Source organism: Erpetoichthys calabaricus, chromosome 10, assembly GCF_900747795.2.
Source record: "Erpetoichthys calabaricus chromosome 10, fErpCal1.3, whole genome shotgun sequence".
In the NCBI taxonomy this organism is placed as follows: domain Eukaryota; kingdom Metazoa; phylum Chordata; class Cladistia; order Polypteriformes; family Polypteridae; genus Erpetoichthys; species Erpetoichthys calabaricus.
In genome coordinates this window covers 128,623,390-128,647,158 of record NC_041403.2, presented here as the reverse complement: position 1 = coordinate 128,647,158, position 23,769 = coordinate 128,623,390, and the positions used below count along the sequence as shown (strand labels likewise).

Sequence of the window (23,769 nt, the reverse complement as noted above, 5' to 3'; positions counted from 1 at the left end):
ACAAACAGATCATCAACTGCAGCATTGGAACAGCACCCTTCAGTGGGGCCATTCCAGAATGATCTGGAAAACTTTATTGGTCTGAATGAACAAATCCAGTACTTCTGGCTGTTGTTGCCCTTTGAGGACCACACATTGTTCCAGGTGTCTAGGTATGCTGCACATACACATTAAGTGATCCGAACTGATTGCCAAACGTACTGTACCAGAAGGACGTGCACCTGGATCCCTGGAGGTGTGGGCTGACTAGGAGGATTTCAATTCCCAGCTCTCAGCAGGAGCGTGCATGGGCCAAAGGGAGATCATAATGTGGTTTTATTAAAAAAAACTTTAGTTGAGGCTTGAGTAGGAATTGACCAGTCAAGCTGAAACTGTGGTAGTTTTTGACATACAGTGGTGTGAAAAACTATTTGCCCCCTTCCTGATTTCTTATTCTTTTGAATGTTTGTCACACAAAATGTTTCTGATCATCAAACACATTTAACCATTAGTCAAATATAACACAAGTAAACACAAAATGCAGTTTTTAAATGATGGTTTTTATTACCGTCTTTTTCCGAAATTAAGACATCCCCCGAAAATAAGCCCTATCGAGATTTTCTGAACTTTTTGTAATATAAGCCCTCCCCCGAAAATAAGCCCTAGTTAAAATAATGTGAAAAAAAGAATTCGTTAAAAAATGCTGTTGATTTATTAAGTATGTTTAGCTTCCCTAATACTCGTATTTCAGAGAAATGTTTGAAATAAAATATTCCGAGAAATTCATTGTTTACCTCTACAGTTCGTTTCAAATTAATTCTTGGAATTTATCTTAAAAATACAACATAAGGCAGCATGAATACATAAATATTGTGTCCGCTCTGCTCTGCTGTGTTTTACTGCGTCGCGCGTATCGCAGAGTATGGTCGAATGAGGTGGGGAGAGGGTGGAGGGGGGGCATGCATATGCGGAATGCGACGGAACGCGTCGTTGGCGCACACTATAAATAATTGTTCGTTAAGGCAGCAGTCTACATTGAGCGACAGTGCAGATACAGTGTTTGTTCATTTCAGTCTTGTAAGTCTGATTATATCCTCATACGTAATTTTATTTTTTATAAAGTGAATAATTTTTAACCGCAGTTAAAATGAGTACAAAACGAAAGAGCTATTCCGTCGAGTACAAAAAGGGAATTGTGGAAGACTCCAGGGGTGTAAATCTTGATTTATGACGATGTTCCAGAAGAAGATGACATGACTGTAATTGAATCAATTTTAATTTCTGTATTCTGTGTAAAATAAATAAATATTAAATAAAAATATATAAATATACTTTTTTTGTCCTCCCCCGAAAATAAGCCCTAGTGCGTATTTTGGACCAAAAAAGAAAGTAAGACAGTGTCTTATTTTCGGAAAAAGACGGTATTTAGGGAGAAAAAAAAAGCCAAACCTACATGGCCCTGTGTGAAAAAGTAATTGCCCCCTTGTTAAAAAATAACCTAACTGTGGTGTATCACACCTGAGTTCAATTTCCGTAGCCACCCCCAGGCCTGATTACTGCCACACCTGTTTCAATCAAGAAATCACTTAAATCGGAGCTGCCTGACACAGAGAAGTAGACCAAAAGCACCTCAAAAGCTAGACATCATGCCAAGATCCAAAGGAATTCAGGAACAAATGAGAACAGAAGTAATTGAGATCTATCAGTCTGGTAAAGGTTATAAAGCCATTTCTAAAGCTTTGGGACTCCAGCGAACCACAGTGAGAGCCATTATCCACAAATGGCAAAAACATGGAACAGTGGTGAACCTTCCCAGGAGTGGCCGGCCGACCAAAATTACCCCAAGAGCGCAGAGACGACTCATCCGAGAGGTCACAAAAGACCCCAGGACAACGTCTAAAGAACTGCAGGCCTCACTTGCCTCAATTAAGGTCAGTGTTCACGACTCCACCATAAGAAAGAGACTGGGCAAAAACGGCCTGCATGGCAGATTTCCAAGACGCAAACCACTGTTAAGCAAAAAGAACATTAGGGCTCGTCTCAATTTTGCTAAGAAACATCTCAATGATTGCCAAGACTTTTGGGAAAATACCTTGTGGACTGATGAGTCAAAAGTTGAACTTTTTGGAAGGCAAATGTCCCGTTACATCTGGCGTAAAAGGAACACAGCATTTCAGAAAAAGAACATCATACCAACAGTAAAATATGGTGGTGGTAGTGTGATGGTCTGGGGTTGTTTTGCTGCTTCAGGACCTGGAAGGCTTGCTGTGATAGATGGAACCATGAATTCTACTGTCTACCAAAAAATCCTGAAGGAGAATGTCCGGCCATCTGTTCGTCAACTCAAGCTGAAGCGATCTTGGGTGCTGCAACAGGACAATGACCCAAAACACACCAGCAAATCCACCTCTGAATGGCTGAAGAAAAACAAAATGAAGACTTTGGAGTGGCCTAGTCCAAGTCCTGACCTGAATCCAATTGAGATGCTATGGCATGACCTTAAAAAGGCGGTTCATGCTAGAAAACCCTCAAATAAAGCTGAATTACAACAATTTTGCAAAGATGAGTGGGCCAAAATTCCTCCAGAGCGCTGTAAAAGACTCATTGCAAGTTATCGCAAACGCTTGATTGCAGTTATTGCTGCTAAGGGTGGCCCAACCAGTTATTAGGTTCAGGGGGCAATTACTTTTTCACACAGGGCCATGTAGGTTTGGATTTTTTTTTCTCCCTAAATAATAAAAACCACCATTTACAAACTGCATTTTGTGTTTACTTGTGTTATATTTGACTAATGGTTAAATGTGTTTGATGATCAGAAACATTTTGTGTGACAAACATGCAAAAGAATAAGAAATCAGGAAGGGGGCAAATAGTTTTTCACACCACTGTATAGTGTTCAACTGCAATTATGTCATATGTTTGCATGATGCTGGTGTGTGTGTGTGTGTGTGTGTGCGTGTGTGTGTGGTTTATTTTTGCAGACTTTATGGTATTGCCTAAAATATACATATCTGAACTAATACCTGTCTCTGCACCTAATTTATTGCATGTACCTTTCAGTGGAACATATGAGGTGTGATCAAAAAGTACGGTGAATGTGAATGTTGATGCAGAGCACCATCCAAGAGCAACACAAAACAATTCAATGCAGGTTCTGACATGTCCATCCTAGAGCCTAGTCTGTGACAAGTTTCAGCTTGTTTGATACTGTCAGTCGTTTGTGAGCCACTGTTGAGTTCAAGTGTGTTTTTCAATTTTGTCGTTAATAATGGATATAGAGCAACGCATTAACATGAAATTTTGTTTCAAATTGCAAATAGCTCAGGAAACTCATCATATGTTAAAATCGGTTTATGGTGACACTGCACAGACAATTAAGACTGTTTACAAGTGATTTGATCGATTTCATAATGGATCTGACTCAGTTGAAGATAAAAAAAGATAAGGACGTGCTTCAACATCAATAACCGAGGAAAATGTTGAAACGGTTTCATTCTTCATTATGACAACACTCCTTGGCACACATCCCTTCTAGTACGACAATTGCTGTTGAATAAAAACATTATGCTGTGTCCGCATCCACCTTATTCGCTGGATCTGGCACATTACAATTTCTGGCTGTTCCCTAAATTGAAAATGGCCATGAAAGGCAAACGATTTCAATCCATTGAGGACATTCAGGCAGCCACAACAGCCCAACTAAAGACTCTCTCGAAAGAAACTTTCCAGAACTGCTTCACAAAGTGGCAGGAGCGTTAGGATTAGTGCGTTTGAAGTGGAGGAGAGTATTTTGAGGGTGACTAGTAGTTGTAAGTTTTTTACTGCCATAAATGTTTCAACATTCACTGTATTTTTTGATCACACAAATGGGTCTTTCCCATTTTGTATTGTTGCACATTTTTGAAGATTTGCCAAACAATTTGATAGTTCCAGACACTGGTAGAAATAATGATATGCATTATTTTAAATTAAGCGAATAAAAAAAAATACAGGGGTATCAAAGTATTTCATTTTTATTATTCTAACACCACAGCTGTTTTTCCCCAAATTGAAATACATTAGCCAATTAGCAATATGTGATGGCATGACACCCCATACACAATAAGTTCCTGGCTTAATTTGTGGTCGATGCTGCAGGAATGTGCTCCTCAATATAGCCATAACACTCATTTATGCATGTTCAAGAAATGGAAAGACATTAAGGATATCCTCCCTCTTCTCTATTTTTTCAATCTCCCTCCCTCTCTTGAGCTCTTTGCAAATGCTCTCAGCAAATCTGACCTGCTCTCACGTTATATATACTAGGGGGCTTTGCCCCCTGCTCGCTTCGCTCACCAACCCCTGTTTTTGTTTTTCTGGATACATACTTTTAAGATTTTTTTTTCTTTGAATTGTTGCTATTTCATTAGTTTCACTTTTATTTCAGAACTTCTGTAAAAACAATATTTGGAATCTTTCGAGTCCCAACGTGCTGAATCTTTTTAATGAGGTCAGTGAGACGTGTTTAATAACTTTGTACCACAATTCAGGATAGCTCTCTCTGTTTGGAATTTCAGCACAGACAAAATGATCTACATCATCAGCAGTTAATAATTTTTTTTGCAAAGTAACCAATAAATGCATGTGAGGTAAACTCCGTTTTTGAAATTCTCTTGACTTAAACTTCAAAGCCTTACAATATTTACATACGTCTTTTATTTCTGACCTCGCTTTATTCAACTTTTTTTTTAATGACACCTGGTCCATGGTGATTATTTTCCCTTTTTCGAGTAATAATTTCCATTTGTTTGCGCTCATGTGATCTTTACTTTCTTTTTTTATATTTTCTGATTTTCCTACTTTCATATCTTTAACTTTCTCCACATGTGTATCGCACCATTTTTTTTTTTTTTCAGCCTTTCGAATTCCACTGCATTTATAATCTCTAACCTGCTCTGCATGTGTATAGCGCAAACGTCCCAATTGGGTGTGCTTTTTTTCCCCAATTCCACTTGTTCTGGGCTGATAATTACTTTCCTTATTTTCTAAATTTGCACCTAGATTATTCTTTTTCTTTTTGTCTCTCCAACACTTTTGAGTCTCTTTTCTCCGTGCTGCTTTCTTCTTCGCTTTGTCGTCTACGTTTCATTTATAACGTATTGTCCTTATACGCTTTATATGCGCTGAGAGCCCTGGATCTGTGTGTGCTCAAAGCCAAAACACGAGTGTGTGTGTGTGTTGCTGGCTGCCCCTGCTCTTATTTATTTGTAAGTAGGGCGTTTCTTGCAAGAATCTCATGTTCTACGTCATCGCGAGATGGTCCTGGGTCAATCTCTTGGCACAAAGTCTAATATTTAAGGTCACCACGAGATGCTCCGTGGCCAATCTCTCTAGTCTTGCAGGTCTTTTAAATGTCTTCCGTGATCTTAACGTGAAGATCACGTATTGTAGCCGTACTGTTTCTCTACAGGATTTTCTTTATAATAGATATATTGTGATAATAAAGGTCACCAACACGGGGGGGATTGCCCTGTATAATTTCTGCAAATTGAAATATATATCAAACATTTGACCCCCAATAGTGCTGAGAGGATCTTTTTATGCAGAAAAATGGCTGCAGGAAATGAGTTGGCAGGAAGTTAGCTGGCAATGGAAATAATGTCTTCTGATCTGGCCGAAAGTGACGTCATTACTGCAGGACCAGAAGTGACGTCATCAGGATTGGCCGGAAGTGACATCATCAGTACTGGCCGGAAGTGATGTCATCTGCAGGAGTCGGAAGTGATGTTGATTCTGAAGAAGTTACTGTTGTGGTGCCATTTTCAAGTATTGGGATTGTTGATGGTGATTGTGTATTATTATTTTTCCTCTTTGGTTCTGTAAAGGTAGAGAGAGAGATATTAGTACCACAATTCAGCCCCCTGTTGGACAATATATTGCACACTTCCGGGCTTGTTGACTGCCTCCTAAGTGCACGTGTGTAACAATATATATATAGTTTAGGTCTTGGAAACAATTTTTTAATGTTGATTAATTTTGCAATTAATCGAACACCTTGGTGATTAATGTTTGATGAATTCTAAATACAATCATGTGGTGTTGTCATTGGAATAAATAAGATTTTATAATTTGTTCTATAGTATAATCTATATCATAGTATATATTTTGTCTTGGTGGAGTTCTATATTACTCTGCTTTCCCCTTTTATATTATTAATGTGTAGCCTTTGTCAGAATGCCTCAAATGTTCCAGACTTACCACTGTTTATAAGGTATTGTAGTATATAACTTCTCCCCACCTTCCCTTCTACATTTATAACCTCAGGCAATTAGGTGTAGTAAAAGAGAAGCAGGAGTTAAGTTACACTTTAAATAATGTATTATTCATAATTTTCATAAATAATAACAATAAGCAAAGTGCAAATGAATACTGGCAACCATACAACCTGATAAATGCTGATGTGCGGCACACAGACTTGTAGTTACTTTAAATGTCTCTAGTTAAGGCATCTTTTTTAGTTAGCTTTCTTCAGAACAGGCCGCATGCCTGTCTCAATATGACTGCCGAGTTGTGCTCCTCATGGCAATGGTGTGAAAGAGAGATGCTTCTTCAAGGTGATGTTTATAAGAGAGAGAGGCAGGGGTAAAGCAACCAAATTTATAGAGACTCTGTCCAAACCCTACAGCCAATGGGGCGTTGTGGTACTTAGTGGCTTCAGGTAAATTTAGACCCATAGAATTCTGGTATGACACAATGGTTTCACACCTGCCCTCAATACCATTTATTAAGGTTAAGCTTTCCAGCTAGGTAGTTGACTTCCATGCGGGGGCTGATGGATAGAGTCTTGCAGAGAGTCACTTGTCAAACTGGTGTTAGGCACTTCCCCCAACCCTGTCATAAATTTACATTCTCAGTCCTTATAGGTGTGGGGGGTTCTTATCCATCAAACCATTGCTATTCTCACCAATGCTAGACATTAGTGTTATAAGTTACAAATAAACACATACAAAATATTTCTCAACTTTTATGCAAAATTTCACACCACAACAGTATATTATGTAGTATATTTTATATGGCACTAAATACAGGGCAATTACTGAAGAAAACCTGTTTCAGTCGATCAGTGATTTGAGACTAGGACGAAGGTTCACCTTCCAGCAGGACAATGACCCTAAACATATTACTACCGCTACACAGGAATGGTTTAAAGGAAAACCTATAAATGTCTTGCAATGATATAGTTAAAGCCCAAACCTCAGTCCAATTAAGAATTTGTGGCATAATTTGAAGATTGATCTACTCCAATACAACCCATCTAACTAAATGACAGTGGCTAGATGTGGTAAACTATGACATTCCCCAAGAGACTTGCAGCTGGAAGGTGGCTGTATAAAAGTACTGACTTTGGGGAGTGAATACCTTTGCGCAGTCATGATTTCTATTTTTTTGTATTTCTTGTGTCACAAAAAATTTTTTTGCATGTCGTGTTAAACTTTTAACAAGGTACTGTACATGTGAACAAAATTAACTGTAATTATAAGTAGAAAATGGAAGATTGTCCTATAGTAAGCAAACTCTGAAAAGGATTTAGGGTTTTATGTTGACACAACATTTTTATCATCTAAGCATTCGCAGGAATGTTTAAAAAGGCAAATAAAATGTTAGGTTATATCATAAGAACTGTTAAATATAAATTAAAGACTGTTATGCTTAGACTATATACTGCACTAGAGTGGACACATCTGGAATACTATGTGTAGTTCTGGTCACTGTGCTACAGGATATACAGTGCATCTGGAAAGTATTCACAGCGCATCACTTTTTCCACATTTTGTTATGTTACAGCCTTATTCCAAAATGGTTTAAATTCATTTTTTCCTCAGAATCTTACACACAACACCCCATAATGACAATGTGAAAAAAGTTTACTTGAGGTTTTTGCAAAGTTATTAAAAATAAAAAAATTGAGAAAGCACATGTACATAAGTATTCACAGCCTTTGCCATGAAGCTCAAAATTGAGCTCAGGTGCATCCTGTTTCCCCTGATCATCCTTGAGATGTTTCTGCAGCTTAATTGGAGTCCACCTGTGGTAAATTCAGTTGATTGGACATGATTTGGAAAGGCACACACCTGTCTACTATAAGGTCCCACAGTTGATAGTTCATGTCAGAGCACAAACCAAGCATGAAGTCAAAGGAATTGTCTGTAGACCTCCAAGACAGATTAGTCTCGAGGCACAAATCTGGGGAAGGGTACAGAAAAAGTTCTGCTGCTTTGAAGGTCCCAGTGAGCACAGTGGCCTCCATCATCCGTAAGTGGAAGAAGTTCGAAACCACCAGGACTCTTCCTAGAGCTGGCCGGCCATCTAAACTGAGCAATCGGGGGAGAAGGGCCTTAGTCAGGGAGGTGACCAAGAACCCGATGGTCACTCTTGTCAGAGCTCCAGAGGTCCTCTGTGGAGAGAGGAGAACCTTCCAGAAGGACAACCATGTCTGCAGCAATCCACCAATCAGGCCTGTATGGTAGAGTGGCCAGACGGAAGCCACTCCTTAGTAAAAGGCACCTGAAGGACTCTCAGACCATGAGAAAGAAAATTCTCTGGTCTGATGAGACAGAGATTGAACTCTTTGGTGTGAATGCCAGGCGTCACGTTTGGAGGAAACCAGGCACCACTCACCACCAGGCCAATACCATCCCTACAGTGAAGCATGGTGGTGGCAGCATCATGCTGTGGGGATGTTTTTCAGCGGCAGGAACTGGGAGACTAGTCGGGATAAAGGGAAAGATGACTGCAGCAATGTACAGAGACATCCTGGATGAAAACCTGCTCCAGAGCGCTCTTGACCTCAGACTGGGGTGACGGTTCATCTTTCAGCAGGACAACGACCCTAAGCACACAGCCAAGATATCAAAGGAGTGGCTTCAGGACAACTCTGTGAATGTCCTTGAGTGGCTCAGCCAGAGCCCAGACTTGAATCCGATTGAACATCTCTGGAGAGATTTTAAAATGGCTGTGCACCGACGCTTCCCATCCAACCTGATAGAGCTTGAGAGATGCTGCAAAGAGGAATGGGCGAAACTGGCCAAGGATAGGTGTGCCAAGCTTGTGGCATCATATTCAAAAAGACTTGAGGCTGTAATCGCTGCCAAAGGTGCATCGACAAAGTATTGAGCAAAGGCTGTGAATACTTATGTATATGTGATTTCTCAGTTTTTTGATTTTTAATAAATTTGCAAAAACCTCAAGTAAACTTTTTTTCACATTGTCATTATGGGATGGGGTGTTGTGTATAGAATTCTGAGGAAAAAAATGAATTTAATCCATTTTGGAATAAGGCTGTAACATAACAAAATGTGGAAAAAGTGATGCGCTGTGAATACTTTCCGGATGCACTGTATATTGTGTGTGCAAGAAACTAAATGGAAGGGCAGTAAGGCCAGGTGGACTGGAGGTGGATTCAAATTGTTCTATTATGGTGTGGATGGGAGGAGAAATGGGATAGGAGTTATTCTGAAGGAACGGTATGTCAAGAGTGTTTTGTAGGTGAAAAGAGTGTTAGGCAGAGTAATGATTATGAAGCTGGAAATTGGAGGTGTAGTGATGCGCTGTGAATACTTTCCAGATGCACTGTACATAGCAACGCTTGAAGCTGTGCAGAGGAAAGCAACCAGGTGCATCCCAGGACTTAACACTAGAATTATCAAAGCCTACAAAAAAGCTCCTTAATCCTGGCCCACCTTAAATTCCTTCGAACCTCTCCATCAGCGTCTTTTGTGTTGTAAATTTGTCAATCAGCACAAGCAGCAAGCAGCCTGATATCCCATCTCCCACAATGCCGCAGCTCAAGTCAAGTTAACAATCTATGTAAAAACATCACTAAAAAAGTGTTTTTCATGTTTTAGTAATAATTAGCAAAATGTAGACATGAAGTGTTTAATGTTTGAAGACTGAAGTCCAAATATCAAATTATACTTAATCTATACTAATTAATAAAAGGCAAAGCCCTGACTGACTGACTGACTGACTGACTCACTTATCACTAATTCTCCAACTTCCCGTGTAGGTGGAAGGCTGAAATTTGGCAGGCTCATTCCTTAGAGCTTACTTACAAAAGTTAGGCAGGTTTCATTTCGAAATTCTACGCGTAACGGTCATAACTGGAACCTACTTTTGAATACTGTATACGGCCATAGCGGGCAGCTTGGTCGCCGTGTGAGGCGGTTGCGTCTTGCGTCTTGCATCATCACGCCTCCCTGCGGCTGCTGTGGAAATCACCACGCCTCCCACGTAATTGACTGCGCGTCTTGCATCTTGCATCATCACGCCTCCCTGCGGCTGCTGGGGAAATCACCACGCCTCCCACGTAATTGACGGCCTGTCCATATAAAGCCGTTCTTTAAATCTTTTTCGGTGTGTTATAAACGAGCGAGATATAAGGCCGTCCTTTATCCTTGCTTTGCGTCTTGCATCTTGCATCATCACGCCTCCCTGCGGCTGCTGGGGAAATCACCACGCCTCCCACGTAATTGACGGCCTGTCCATATAAAGCCGTTCTTTGCTGTGGTGTGTGAATTCCTTTCCTTGCTTCTCCAAGGAGGCATTCTTTTCAAAGCTTATCCACAGTTGTATAAACGAGCGAGATATAAGGCTGTCCTTTTTCCTTGCATCGCCAAGGAAGCTAAGGTGCTCTGCAGTTTTTTTGTGAAGTAGTCTTTACACATCTTTTTCGCTGTGTTATAAACGAGCGAGATATAAGGCCGTCCTTTTTCCTTGCTTCGCCAAGGAAGCTAAGGTGCTCTGCAGTTTTTTTGTGAAGCGGTCTTTACACATCTTTTTCGCTGTGTTATAAACGAGCGAGATATAAGGCCGTCCTTTTTCCTTGCTTCACCAAGGAAGCTAAGGTGCTCTGCAGTTTTTTTGTGAAGCGGTCTTTACACATCTTTTTCGCTGTGTTATAAACGAGCAAGATATAAGGCCGTCCTTTTTCCTTGCTTCGCCAAGGAAGATAAGCCGCTCTGCAGTTTTTTTGTGAAGCGGTCTTTACACATCTTTTTCGCTGTGTTATAAACGAACGCCATAGAAGGCACATTTCATCCACGGGTTCTCCGCTGTTTTATTGTTCATTTGTTAAGATTGTTATAGTTATTGTGTAGATATTTTACACTTACTTTATTGTTCACGTACCCATTGCCTTTATTTAATCCGCGGCTTCTCTGCTGTTGTTTTCTTCGTTTATATATTTGAATCCCTTTCTTTGCCTGACTGCCTGCCCATATAAAGCGCTCCGCAGTTTATAAGGCACATTTAATCCACGGGTTCTCCGCTGTTTTATTGTTCATTTCTTAAGATTGTTATAGTTATTGTGTAGATATTTTACACTTAGTTTATTGTTCACGTACCCATTGCATTTATTTAATCCGCGGCTTCTCTGCTGTTGTTTTCTTCATTTATATATTTGAATCCCTTTCTTTGCCTGACTGCCTGCCCATATAAAGCGCTCCGCAGTTTATAACAGCACGTTTAATCCATGGGTTCTCCGCTGTTTTATTGTTCATTTGTTAAGATTGTTATAGTTATTGTGTAGATATTTTACACTTAGTTTAGTGTTCAAGTACCCATTTCCTTTATTTAATCCGCGGCTTCTCTGCTGTTGTTTTGTTCGTTTATATATTTGAATCACTTTCTTTGCCTGACTGCCTGCCCATATAAAGCGCTCCACAGTTTATAAAGCACATTTAATCTACGGTTTCTCCGTTGTTTTATTGTTCATTTGTTAAGATTGTTATAGTTATTGTGTAGATATTTTACACTTACTTTACTGTTTACATACCCATTTCCTTTATTTAATCCGCGACTTCTCTGTTGTTGATCAAGTACCCATTCCCTTTATTCTTCCAACTCTACCGCTATTAAAATGTCTATCGAGGTGATCACCATCAATCAAAGAACTATCACTTACCGAGTGGTGTGTATGCCCGGAGATGGCGCCTGCCTTTTCAATTCTCTGTGTTACATATTGCACGGACATATCAGGCTCACTTTTGATATCCGCAGGGACATTGTGTCTTATGTATTAAATGACTGGGACAGGTTCAAAGTGTGGACTGATGATGGTACAGGAGATAATTATACTACACATGAGCACTATAAGACTGAAATGCTTAAGCCCTTCACCTATGGTTCTGCATGTGAGTTGATGGCTGCTGCTGAATTGTTTGGTTGTCGCTTTCAAGTATACCGAAACGGCCAAATATTTTACACCTTTGGAGAACCGTCAATGCCTCTGAAACATCTTAGATTCACAGGTGACGATTTGAGTAGTGGACACTTTGATGTTTATGAATATTTCAACTCTCAAAAGATTGACGCGAAGTTATTGATGAAGCCAGTTGTATGCTTATATCGATTGACACATACCGACTGTCAGTTCAACACAAATCCAGCTCGAGCCGATTATGACAGCAGCAATCCAAGCTGTGAGAACACAGTAAAAAGGAAGCGTATCAGACGTTGTGGTAGATTTTCTGATGCAGCTAGACGGAAGCAACTTCGTGCAGCTGCCGCCAAATACTCACACAAAAATCCAGAAGTTAATAAACACGCTGTGGCTAAATACTCAGAAGCAAATCCACAAGTTCATAGGGACGCTGTGGCTAAATACTCAGAAGCAAATCCACAAGTTCATAGGGACGCTGTGGCTAAATACTCAGAAGCAAATCCACAAGTTCATAGGGATGCTGTGGCTAAATACTCACAAGCAAATCCACAAATTCATAGGGACGCTGTGGCTAAATACTCAGAAGCAAATCCACAAGTTCATAGGGACGCTGTGGCTAAATACTCAGAAGCAAATCCACAAGTTCATAGGGACGCTGTAGCTAAATACTCGCAAGCAAATCCACAAGTTCATTGGGACGCTGTGGCTAAATACTCGCAAGGAAATCCACAAGTTCATAGGGACGCTGTGGCTAAATACTCGCAAGCAAATCCACAAGTTCATAGGGACGCTGTTGCTAAATACTCGCAAGCACATCCACAAGTTAATAGGGACGCTGTGGCTAAATACTCGCAAGCAAATCCACAAGTTCATAGAGACGCTGTCGCTAAATACACGGAGGCAAATCCACAAGTTAATAGAGCTTCTGTTTCTAGATACGATCCCAATAATGAAAAGTGGCTCATACAAAAACAACAGGTTTGGCTCAAAAAAGCCAATTGTGGATTTGCGTACGACCCAAACATTCATTATGAGTCTGACAAAACAGTACATATTGGATCCATGGATGTTCACTGTGACTATTGTCAAGCTCAGAAGTGGAAATGCGAGTCTCCTGGTTTGTGCTGTAACGGTGGTAAAGTCTCTCTCACTCCTTTACGTAAGCTTCCTGACCTTCTTGAGGGCCTGTTAAATGGCAAACATCCTCAAAGTGAGCATTTCTTGAACAATATTCGAAAGTACAACAGTGCATTTCAAATGACGTCATTTGGTGCTAAACAAATTGTTGAGGGAAATTTTATGCCTTCATTTAAAGTTCAGGGACAAGTGTATCACTTGATTGGCAGTCTTTTACCTATGCCGAGTGAGGAACACAAATTTTTGCAAATATATTTTGTCGGGGATGATGAAAAGGAAGCACAAATCCGCTGCGCTAATTTTTCTGGACTTAACATACCCCTGGTCAAGCAATTACAAAAAATGCTCCATGACTATAACACTTACATCCAGGACTTCCACTCCACAATGGACAGTATTTCAGAGGATGACAAAGACTTCAAAGTTGTCATTCACGCAGACAAAAAACCATTACATGCACACAAAGGCAGATTTAATAAACCCACAGTTCATCAAGTTGGTGTTGTCATCGTTGGGCAAATGTTCAACAATAGAGATATTGTCTTGAAAACCAGAGACAATAAACTACAACGCATTAAAGAAACCCACAGATCCTATGATGCACTTCAATATCCTCTCATGTTCTGCTATGGTGAAGACGGCTATTCTGTATCTATACCTCAAGTTCATGCTACCAGTAAGTTACCTATGAACAAAACCGTCTCTGCAGCAAACTTCTATTCATACCGCCTTATGATCAGATAACATCATGATAATACTATCCTTTTCTTCCGAACTTTATTAAATCAGTTTTTAGTTGATATGTACGCAAAAATTGAATCCGAAAGACTAAATTATATCAGACTAAATCAGAAAAAACTACGAGCTGAAAATTACGTTCACTTAAAAGATGCTATTGACAAAAATGACACTGATTTAACAGAACTTGGTCAAGCTGTGATATTACCATCTTCTTTCACTGGAGGACCTCGCTATATGCACGAGCGCACACAAGACGCAATGACATACGTATGTCATTATGGCCGCCCTGACTTATTCATCACATTTACTTGCAATCCTAAATGGCCTGACATCACTGAAATTCTCCTTCCACGTCAAAAACCTCACGATCGCCACGACCTTATCAGTCGTGTATTTCATCTCAAGATTCGCAAAATGATAGACTTGCTCACGAAGAGTAACATTTTCGGCTGTACAAATTGCTACATGTACACCATAGAGTGGCAAAAGCGAGGTATTCCCCATGCACACATTCTATTGTGGCTAAAACATAGGATTCAACCAGCTCTCATCGATGAACTCATCCGTGCGGAAATTCCTGATCCACACACTGACCCTGCCCTACACAAAATAGTAAAATCCACCATGATTCACGACCCATGTGGACCTCATAATATCAACTCACCCTGCATGATCAACAGAATATGCACTAAGAAGTACCCGCGTCCGTTCATCTCAGAAACTCAGACCGGAGAAGATGGTTACCCTCAGTACCGCCAGCGCGCACCTGCTGATGGTGGTCATTCAATTAACATCAAAGGAATAGATATCGACAACAGATGGGTGGTCCCTTATAGTCCTGTGCTGTCCCGCTTCTTCAATGCTCACATCAATGTCGAATTTTGCACTTCAGTAAAATCAATCAAATACATCTGCAAGTATGTTAACAAAGGAAGTGACCAGGCAGTATTTACAATACAAAATCAAAATGACGAAGTATCTCGATACGAAGCTGGTCGTTACATTAGTAGCTCTGAAGCAGCCTGGCACATTTTCTGTTTTCCCATTCATGAACGTTTCCCTCCGGTCGTTCATCTTGCTGTTCATCTTGAGAACGGACAAAGAATTTATTTCACAGAAGCCAACGTTGCCGATAAAGTACACAATCCACCACAAACCACCCTTTTAGCATTCTTTGACCTTTGTAAACACGATGATTTTGCAAAACAACTTCATTATAATGAAATTCCATCATATTATGTGTGGGCAAACAACATGTTTCGTCGAAGAAAACAGGGCAACCCTGTACCAGGACATTCGGGAGTGAAAAAGGATAATGTACTGGGACGGGTCTACACTGTACACCCAAATAACTCTGAATGCTACCATCTTCGACTGCTGCTCAACAAAATCACAGGTCCCACATCTTTCACATCTCTCAGAACAGTTGATGGTGTCCTACATCCGACCTATAAGTCAGCCTGCAGGGCACTCGGTTTATTACATGACGATATCAACTGGGACGAGACTCTACAAGAAGCTGCTCTGTCTCGCTCACCTCAAAAGATCCGTGAACTGTTTGCTGTCATGTTGGTGTTCTGCCAAATGGAAAACCCCTTAAACCTATGGGAAAAACATAAAGACAGCATAGCAGAAGATATTAGGAGACAGACTGAAAAAGATCATATATGAAGAGAAGTCCACCAGTGGTTAAATTTGACCTATAACAACTGTCTACAGTTGCTTGAAAACTACGTAATTGGTATTGGAGGTCAATCTCTTCATCATTATGGTTTGCCTTCACCTTTAACAGAACTGGTACAACTTACGTCAAATCCCGAGTACTTGAAAGAGACATCTTACAACACCTCACAATTGGCCAATATAGTCACAAATAACGAGTGTTTGCTAAATAGTGACCAAAAGTCAGTTTATGACCAAATCATGAGCAGCGTTGCGTCAGCCACTGGCACGGTGTTTTTCCTTGATGCTCCAGGAGGAACTGGTAAGACATTCCTAATAAACCTTCTCCTTGCAAAAATCCGAGCAAAACATAACATTGCCATAGCTGTGGCTTCTTCTGGCATTGCTGCAACTCTTCTAGAGGGTGGCAGAACTGCTCATTCAGCTTTCAAGCTACCTCTCAACCTGAACTATACTGAATCCCCCATGTGTAACATATCAAAGCAGAGCAACATGGCTGAAGTGCTGCGACATTGTCAGCTTATTGTGTGGGATGAATGCACTATGGCACACAGAGCAGGTATTGAGGCTTTAGACAGGACCCTCCAAGACATCCGAAACACTAACAAACTTATGGGAGGCTTGACAGTGTTACTGGCTGGAGACTTCCGCCAAACCCTTCCAGTCGTGCCGAGAGGATCACGCGCTGATGAAGTTAAAGCATCTCTGAAATCTTCATACCTTTGGCCACAAATCAGTGTTGTTACTTTAAAAATAAGCATGAGAGTTCATTTGAAAGGCGACAAAAAAGCCGAGGAGTTCTCTGGTCTTCTGATGAGTATAGGTGATGGCACCTTCATACAAAAAAATCGTAAAATAAATATTCCTACAAATCTCTGTCTCATCGTGAATACCTTACAAAGCCTTCTTCAAAATGTTTACCCCGATCTACGAAATCTCCACCAAAATGACGTGTCATGGTTAAGAGAGAGAGCTATCCTGACACCAAAAAATGACATGACTACGACTATAAACCACATTTTACTTCAAGAACTACCTTCACAACCAAAAACATATCAATCTGTTGATTCAGTTGTAGAAGTAGAAGATGCGGTACATTATCCGATAGAGTTTCTCAACACTCTAAATCCTCCAGGCACTCCTGAGCATAATCTCATTTTGAAGGTTGGGGCACCAATAATGTTACTGAGAAACTTACAGCCACCAAAACTTTGTAACGGCACGAGACTTCAGGTCACATCTCTACAAAACAACCTGATTGAAGCAACTATTTTTACTGGCAGTTCCTCAGGTGACACAGTTTTTATTCCTCGCATCCCCGTTATACCATCTAATCTCCCATTTCAATTCAAACGCGTTCAATTTCCAGTAAGGCTCTGCTTCGCAATGACAATTAATAAGTCTCAAGGACAAACACTACAAAAGGTTGGCATTGATTTGAGGCAGGATTGCTTTTCACATGGCCAACTGTATGTTGCATGCTCAAGAGTAAGCTCAGCGCACAGCTTCGTCATATTACAACCGGACGGACGAACTGACAACGTCGTATACAAAGAGATCCTTAACAAATAATTATTTGTATATTTTCCCTCAGTTTAAAAATGTTTACTTTTTTCTTAATTTAAATATTCAGCCAGTATTTCGCCGCTGCGAAGCGCGGGTATTTTGCTAGTATTATTATAAGTATAACAAAACAAGTGCGCTTTTTAAACATTTCTGTTTTAGCGATGTGTTTAAATAGATTGTTGTAGACACGGAACACACATGAAATGCATGTATTCCAAATGACAGTATATTATTTACCCACTGCAATTCTAGGCACCTCACTCCCAGATACACCACTTAAGCACTGAGAATCTTCTTTGTGACTTAAGCTGTTGTGGTTGGAGATGGACTAGCAGTCTGTTTGTTGCTTGTGCTGATCAACACATTTACAACACAAAAGACCCCGACGGACAGGTGCAAAGGGATATAAGGTGGGCAGGAATTTTTTTTTTTTTTTGTAGGCTTCGGTAAATCCAGTGTTAATGACATGTCGATCTCTGACAGATGCAGAGAATTAAACTTGTTTAGACTCAAGCAGAGGTGACTGCATGGGGGCCTAATCCAGGTTTTCAAACTTATCAAAAATATTGTTAAAAGTTGATGCAGTAGAATTATTTCAACTTAACAGTGAATCACTTACTTTTGGACACCAGTGGAAATGAAGGGGAAGGGCATTTAGGACTTAAGTCAGAAAGTGCTTCTTTACACAAAGTGTTGTGGGATTCTGGAATAAACTACCAACCCATGTTCTTATTTTCTTAAACAACAGTTAATGGAAAATGCAACAATTTTATTGTTGGACCCTTTTAAACCCACACTTATATGATCAAACAGTGCATAAAGTTGTAATCTCTAGATATCTAGCATATCTGTAGTGTTATAGGAGAAAAACACACTTGGAGAACGTGCCAGCTCCACAAAGAAGGTGACTTTTCCTGTCAAACATGTGGAATCTGTAATGCAGCCGTGGAACCAATTACCCCCACTATTGCTCATATACATTTATAATTGTATACATTTCCAAATTTAAAGTTAAGCTCATGTTGAATGTAATGATGCATAGTGGATACATTAAATTTGACATATTGGAAGTAATATTTGAAACTGTTATTGTTTCTATCTGTATTTTATATTTATTCTGTAGGTACATTTTTATTTATTCTTGATACAAGTTATAGGTACCACACCTTTTTATATAATGTATTTCAGTAGTGCATTTCATACTGCTTTGTTTGTTTGCATCACCTTTTTAGATGAAGTGATACTTGGGCATACACAACAGTTATATGCAAGGTTAAATCATATGTTTTAAATTATTTGCTTAAGCATAATAAGTCAGGGGCGGCATGGTGGTGCAGTGGGTAGCGCTGCTGCCTCGCAGTTGGGAGACCTGGGGACCTGGGTTCACTTCCCGGGTCCTCCCTGCGTGGAGTTTGCATGTTCTCCCCGTGTCTGCGTGGGTTTCCTCCGGGCGCTCCGGTTTCCTCCCACAGTCCAAAGACATGCAGGTTAGGTGGATTGGTGATTCTAAATTGGCCCTAGTGTGTGCTTGGTGTGTGGGTGTGTTTGTGTGTGTCCTGAGGTGGGCTGGCACCCTGCCTGGGATTGGTTCCTGCCTTGTGCCCTGTGTTGGCTGGGATTGGCTCCAGCAGACCTCCGTGACCCTGTGTTCGGATTCAGCGGGTTGGAAAATGGATAGATGGATAATAAGTCAGTTTGTTAAATAATGCATTTCCTTTAAATAAAAGGCAATGAAATGATCTATGCTTTTTTTCAAGTACTTTCAATATTTATTCAAATTTAGACACATATATATAACAGTTGCTTTACTGGTTCTGATTGCATTCTCTCATAGAATGAATTTGGTTGAATTATTTTCTGTAATAGTTATATAACTAATGTGCTGATTTAGAAAAGTAACAGTTTTTTAAATTTATGTTTTTTCAAGGTGTTCTTCAGAGAAATCTTTTTAACAATACTGGAGACCTCCTCTAGTTCTTTTGAACAGAAATGGATGGTTATTCAGGCATTGACAAGGATTTGTGCAGGTGGGGAAAATGGTGTTTTATAGATTTTTGTCATGTGCATGACCTGGTGTTGTGTCTTTCAAATTTGTTCGTTCTGTGCAATGAATACATCGCAGAAGGAATGAAGCCCTCAGGGAGTTTCAGCATTGTTTAAAAACATTTAATTACTAAAACTTGTATTTAAATCTTTATTTTTTGCCATAAAGTTATGTACTCAAGATGGAAATTTATTAGTGCTGTCGAAATTTGCTATATACATAAACAGTGTATTTTAAAGTGTGAATGGTTCCAAGTTTAAAAAACACTTTTTGTGATTCTAAGGTAAGTTATGACAACAACAAAAAGATGAAAATAATTTTAATTGCAGACTCCTGTCACTGACTTCCGTGAAGGATGAATATGTCACTGTGTCCTGACCTGGGGCTTCATGTATAAACGGTGCGTACGCACAAAAATGTTGCGGACATGGTGCTGCAGCGCTAGTGAGGAGCTGGTGCTCCGTTCATGGATTGTTCCTGCCTCGTGCTGTATTCTTGCTGGGGCTGGCACGACATTGGAAGGATAGATGGATAGTATAATTAAACATGTACTATGAAGATATTTCAATGTTCCTTAAAAGTTTTGAAGAATCGGCATTCTAAGTTTACAAATTGCTTAACGTCTATTACAGAACTGATTGTGTGGCGATTGGGTATTTGGAGAAAGAAAAGTAAGGAGAGGAATTGGGGGTTAGTACGTTTGAAAGAGACAGTACTGCTGTAATAAATTATTTCATTGAAGGTTGCACACGGCGCAGCAAGCATCTTGCGTGAGGCAGGAACAATCACTGCGCCACCGTGTTCCCAAGTTTAATAACATGCTTTAACTCCTATCATCATGAAAATATCAAGTATACATCTCAGTTTTGTAGTTATTCAGTGAGTTGTAATATCACGAATAATGGATTCTGTGTCCTGTCGGATGAAGAGAAAGCCCGTTTAAGAAACATGTAGTGATTCACACACACAGAGCACATAGAAGATTAAATACAAAACAAAGGATTTAACATGCTAGTTTAGTTAGGATGGGATTTGAGAAGGGTGGCACGGTGGCGCAGTGGGTAGCGCTGCTGCCTCACAGTTGGGAGACCTGGGGACCTGGGTTCACTTCCCGGGTCCTCCCTGCGTGGAGTTTGCATGTTCTCCCCGTGTCTGCGTGGGTTTCCTCCGGGCGCTCCGGTTTCCTCCCACAGTCCAAAGACATGCAGGTTAGGTGGATTGGTGATTCTAAATTGGCCCTAGTGTGTGCTTGGTGTGTGGGTGTGTTTGTGTGTGTCCTGCGGTGGGTTGGCACCCTGCCCAGGATTGTTTCCTGCCTTGTGCCCTGTGTTGGCTGGGATTGGCTCCAGCAGACCCCCGTGACCCTGTGTTCAGATTCAGCGGGTTGGGAAATGGATGGATGGATGGATTTGAGAAACTAGTAAATTAAACGATGTGATTAAAGTGGAAATTTCAAGATTAAAGTTGACATTTCGTGCTTTTTTCCCCACTGTGTGTCTATTTTATTTCTCTGTACCCTAATAAGCTTTCATATGACACTCAAGACGGTGGGCTACGACTCGCCTTTTCACGGTGACTTTAATATCTGAGAACTTTTTTTATTTCGGGCACTCTGCGACTTTGTGAACTTGAGCTTTCGAGTTTCTCGACACTCTGTCACTCGATCAACTTCCTTTTGTTGATCATATCACTTATAGTATAATGCGCTCTATAGCACCCCGTTGAACCCACCAGACAGACGTCCCAGACACAAGTGTAAAAGCACAAGAAGATTCTTTTAATATTTTCTTCAATAAAGTGCACAAAGCACTGCACACTCCACAATTCTCCAATAATAAATCAATAAAATAATCAATAACAAATACACTCCTCCAACTCCAAGCAGCTCCGTCACACTCCCACCCAATTCCGGCTCAGTCTGCTGGGGTTTCCCACAGTCCTTTTAACACTAGAATTACCAGAGCCTACGAAAAAACTCGTAGATCCGGCCCACCTTAAATCGCTTCTTAAATCCATTCACACCTCTCCGCCAGCATCCTTTGTCCTCTAAATGTGCTCATAAAAGACAAGCTGCCATCAGCCGGCTATTCCATCCCCCCCCCGAACGTGCGCAAACTTTTCCCAGCTCATGCCTTGATTGATTACCTGGGAGTGAAGTGGAGTTTTGGAGTGGAAATAATAGATCGTTATTTGGAACACACGCATTTCATGTGTGTTCCTTTTCTACAGTAGTCTGTGTAAACACATTGTTAAAACAGAAACTTTTTCATATTTTAGTAATAAATGTTACAAAATGTAGTAGGCATAAACTATAGAATGTGTAAAGCCTGAGTTCCAAAGATCAAATAAACAGTTTCACAAAAGCTTCAAGAACGCTACAACAGTTTCCATGGCGTAGCGCACTAAGATTTGCTTCTTAGAGTGCAGCAACTTTGCCTAGCCTCACAGACCTAAGTTCGATTCCCCGCTGGGGATAAAGTGTTGCTTTTTTTTTTTCTTTTTAACCTCAAACGGACATAAAATTTATAAATTGGTATGCACTGTCAGTTAATGAGATCGTTATATTTTCATGTGGGATGCTCCTTTTAAAATATTTTTTTAACAATTGAGACTGCAATTAACATGAACAACTGTCCCTATAACTTATTTTTAAGATCCATAACACACAGACAGACAGAGCACTGCGTAATAGAGAGACAGACAGGCAGAGATATATAAATAAACAGGGAAGCCACATGTACTGAAAGAAAAAAAGATCAACATGTGCGTTGTTCCTGCTGCACTAAATAAGCTCATGTGCTCTAACATCACCCCTCCCCCCAATCTGACTCTCTAAGTAATAGCACAAGTACAGACGCAAACGGAGTGTATGTGTGTACTGTATAATATTAAAGAAAGAGCAGTTTACTACTGAAAACGGCAAATATAGGAGTGTGTGGGGATCGAACCGGGACTCTTGATTACACTTGGTTTGTGTCTGTAAAATAAAATGTTATGTTTATATCCTTACACAATAACGTTGATGACCAATCATAAATGAACAGTGATGCAGCAGGCATATGTAATGTACTGCACTGATACCAAATGCACCTCAAGACTGCATGAGAGTATCAAATCAAGTTGTACAATTGTAGTGAAAACCGACATTTTCACCAAAAACCGTGCTTTTATGTGATTACAAAGTGAATCAATGAAAAATTAGAGTTCGAAAAAAAACAAGTAGTCCTTTTCAGCGTTAAATGGGGCAGCGTTAAGCGGAGTCTTACTGTACCACTGCTTAAGCCAACAAATAGTAAGTTTTTCCTTGCCTCCACTTCGCATTTGCTGAAATTCTTCTTTTTTGCATGTGCTTTTGCCATTGTCTTTTGACCAAACACTAAACGGAAGGCGATATTTATATTGATTTGCATATTAAAATATGCAAAATTATGGGAGGAGTTTGGATAGGGCAGCAGGCGTGTGCACGTGCATTACATTTCACTCTGACTGGGATTTATGGAGCATAAGTGCGTGGAAGTTGACTTATGGATGGTTTTGTGCATCTAAATTTTTTTGTGCGTATGCACATTTACACTTTTGTCCATGCACCATGTTTTAGTGTGACTTCTATGCACGCCGTTATACATGAGGCCCCTGGTCTTTTGCAAATGTATGGTCTGTGCCAAAACACAAGGCTGCTTCAGGTGATTTTATGATCCGTCCATTTTCCAAACCATTGAATCCAAACACAGGGCCATGGGGGTCTGCTGGAGCCAATCCCAGCCAACACAAGGCGCAAGGCAGGAATCAATCCTGGGCAGGGTGCCAACCCGCTGCAGGGCACACTCACACACACACACACACACCAAGTACACACTAAGGCCAATTTGGTTGCCACTAAGGAACTGTGCAGGAATTTTTAAAGCTTTTTTCCCTTTAGAAGTTTTTTTTTTTTCTTTTTCTTTTTTGTTCGCTGGCACAAGACCAAAAGTAACTGGGTGTTTGGAGGTGTGCTTGGAAAAGTTATGTGTACTTGTTCATGTTATCTGTATTTGAACTAGCATCAAGGAGGCAGGGTAGAAAGCAACAGTATCTGATATCGGCATTTGTAAGCAAATAACCTTGTTGTAATAACAGTGATTCCTTAGTTTAAAGGAAAAGAAAAAAAGAGGCCGGGGCTGACTTCAAAGCTGTAAAGGGGAAGGCCCAGTGGTGCACAGGTAAGTGGTCAGCATTAAGACGCTGATCAGGCACAAGGGGCTGTAGGAGCAGATAAGGTAGTAATGTTTTATTTACTTGTTTTAAATTAAACAGTACTTAGCAGTCCAGAGGTAGAGAGCAGTTAAGTGGGCAACAGTGTAAAGGTTTATTAATACGGAATAATGCAAACATTACGAGTGGAGAGCTTATAAGTAAGAGTAGTGCAAATTTAGGAGAACAG

The 23,769-nt window shown here is 40.3% G+C and overlaps 1 protein-coding gene across 1 annotated transcript in view; it reads left to right on the top strand.

Annotated features, from left to right (window-relative positions):
- Positions 1–23,769, top strand: part of LOC114658435 (brefeldin A-inhibited guanine nucleotide-exchange protein 2-like) — a 923,594-nt gene that overhangs the window by 242,933 nt on the left and 656,892 nt on the right. Inside the window, exon 10 of the mRNA XM_051932465.1 lies at positions 19,233–19,332. Coding sequence (XP_051788425.1) covers positions 19,233–19,332 — 100 coding nt within the window. The remainder of the gene's footprint in view (positions 1–19,232; positions 19,333–23,769) is intronic.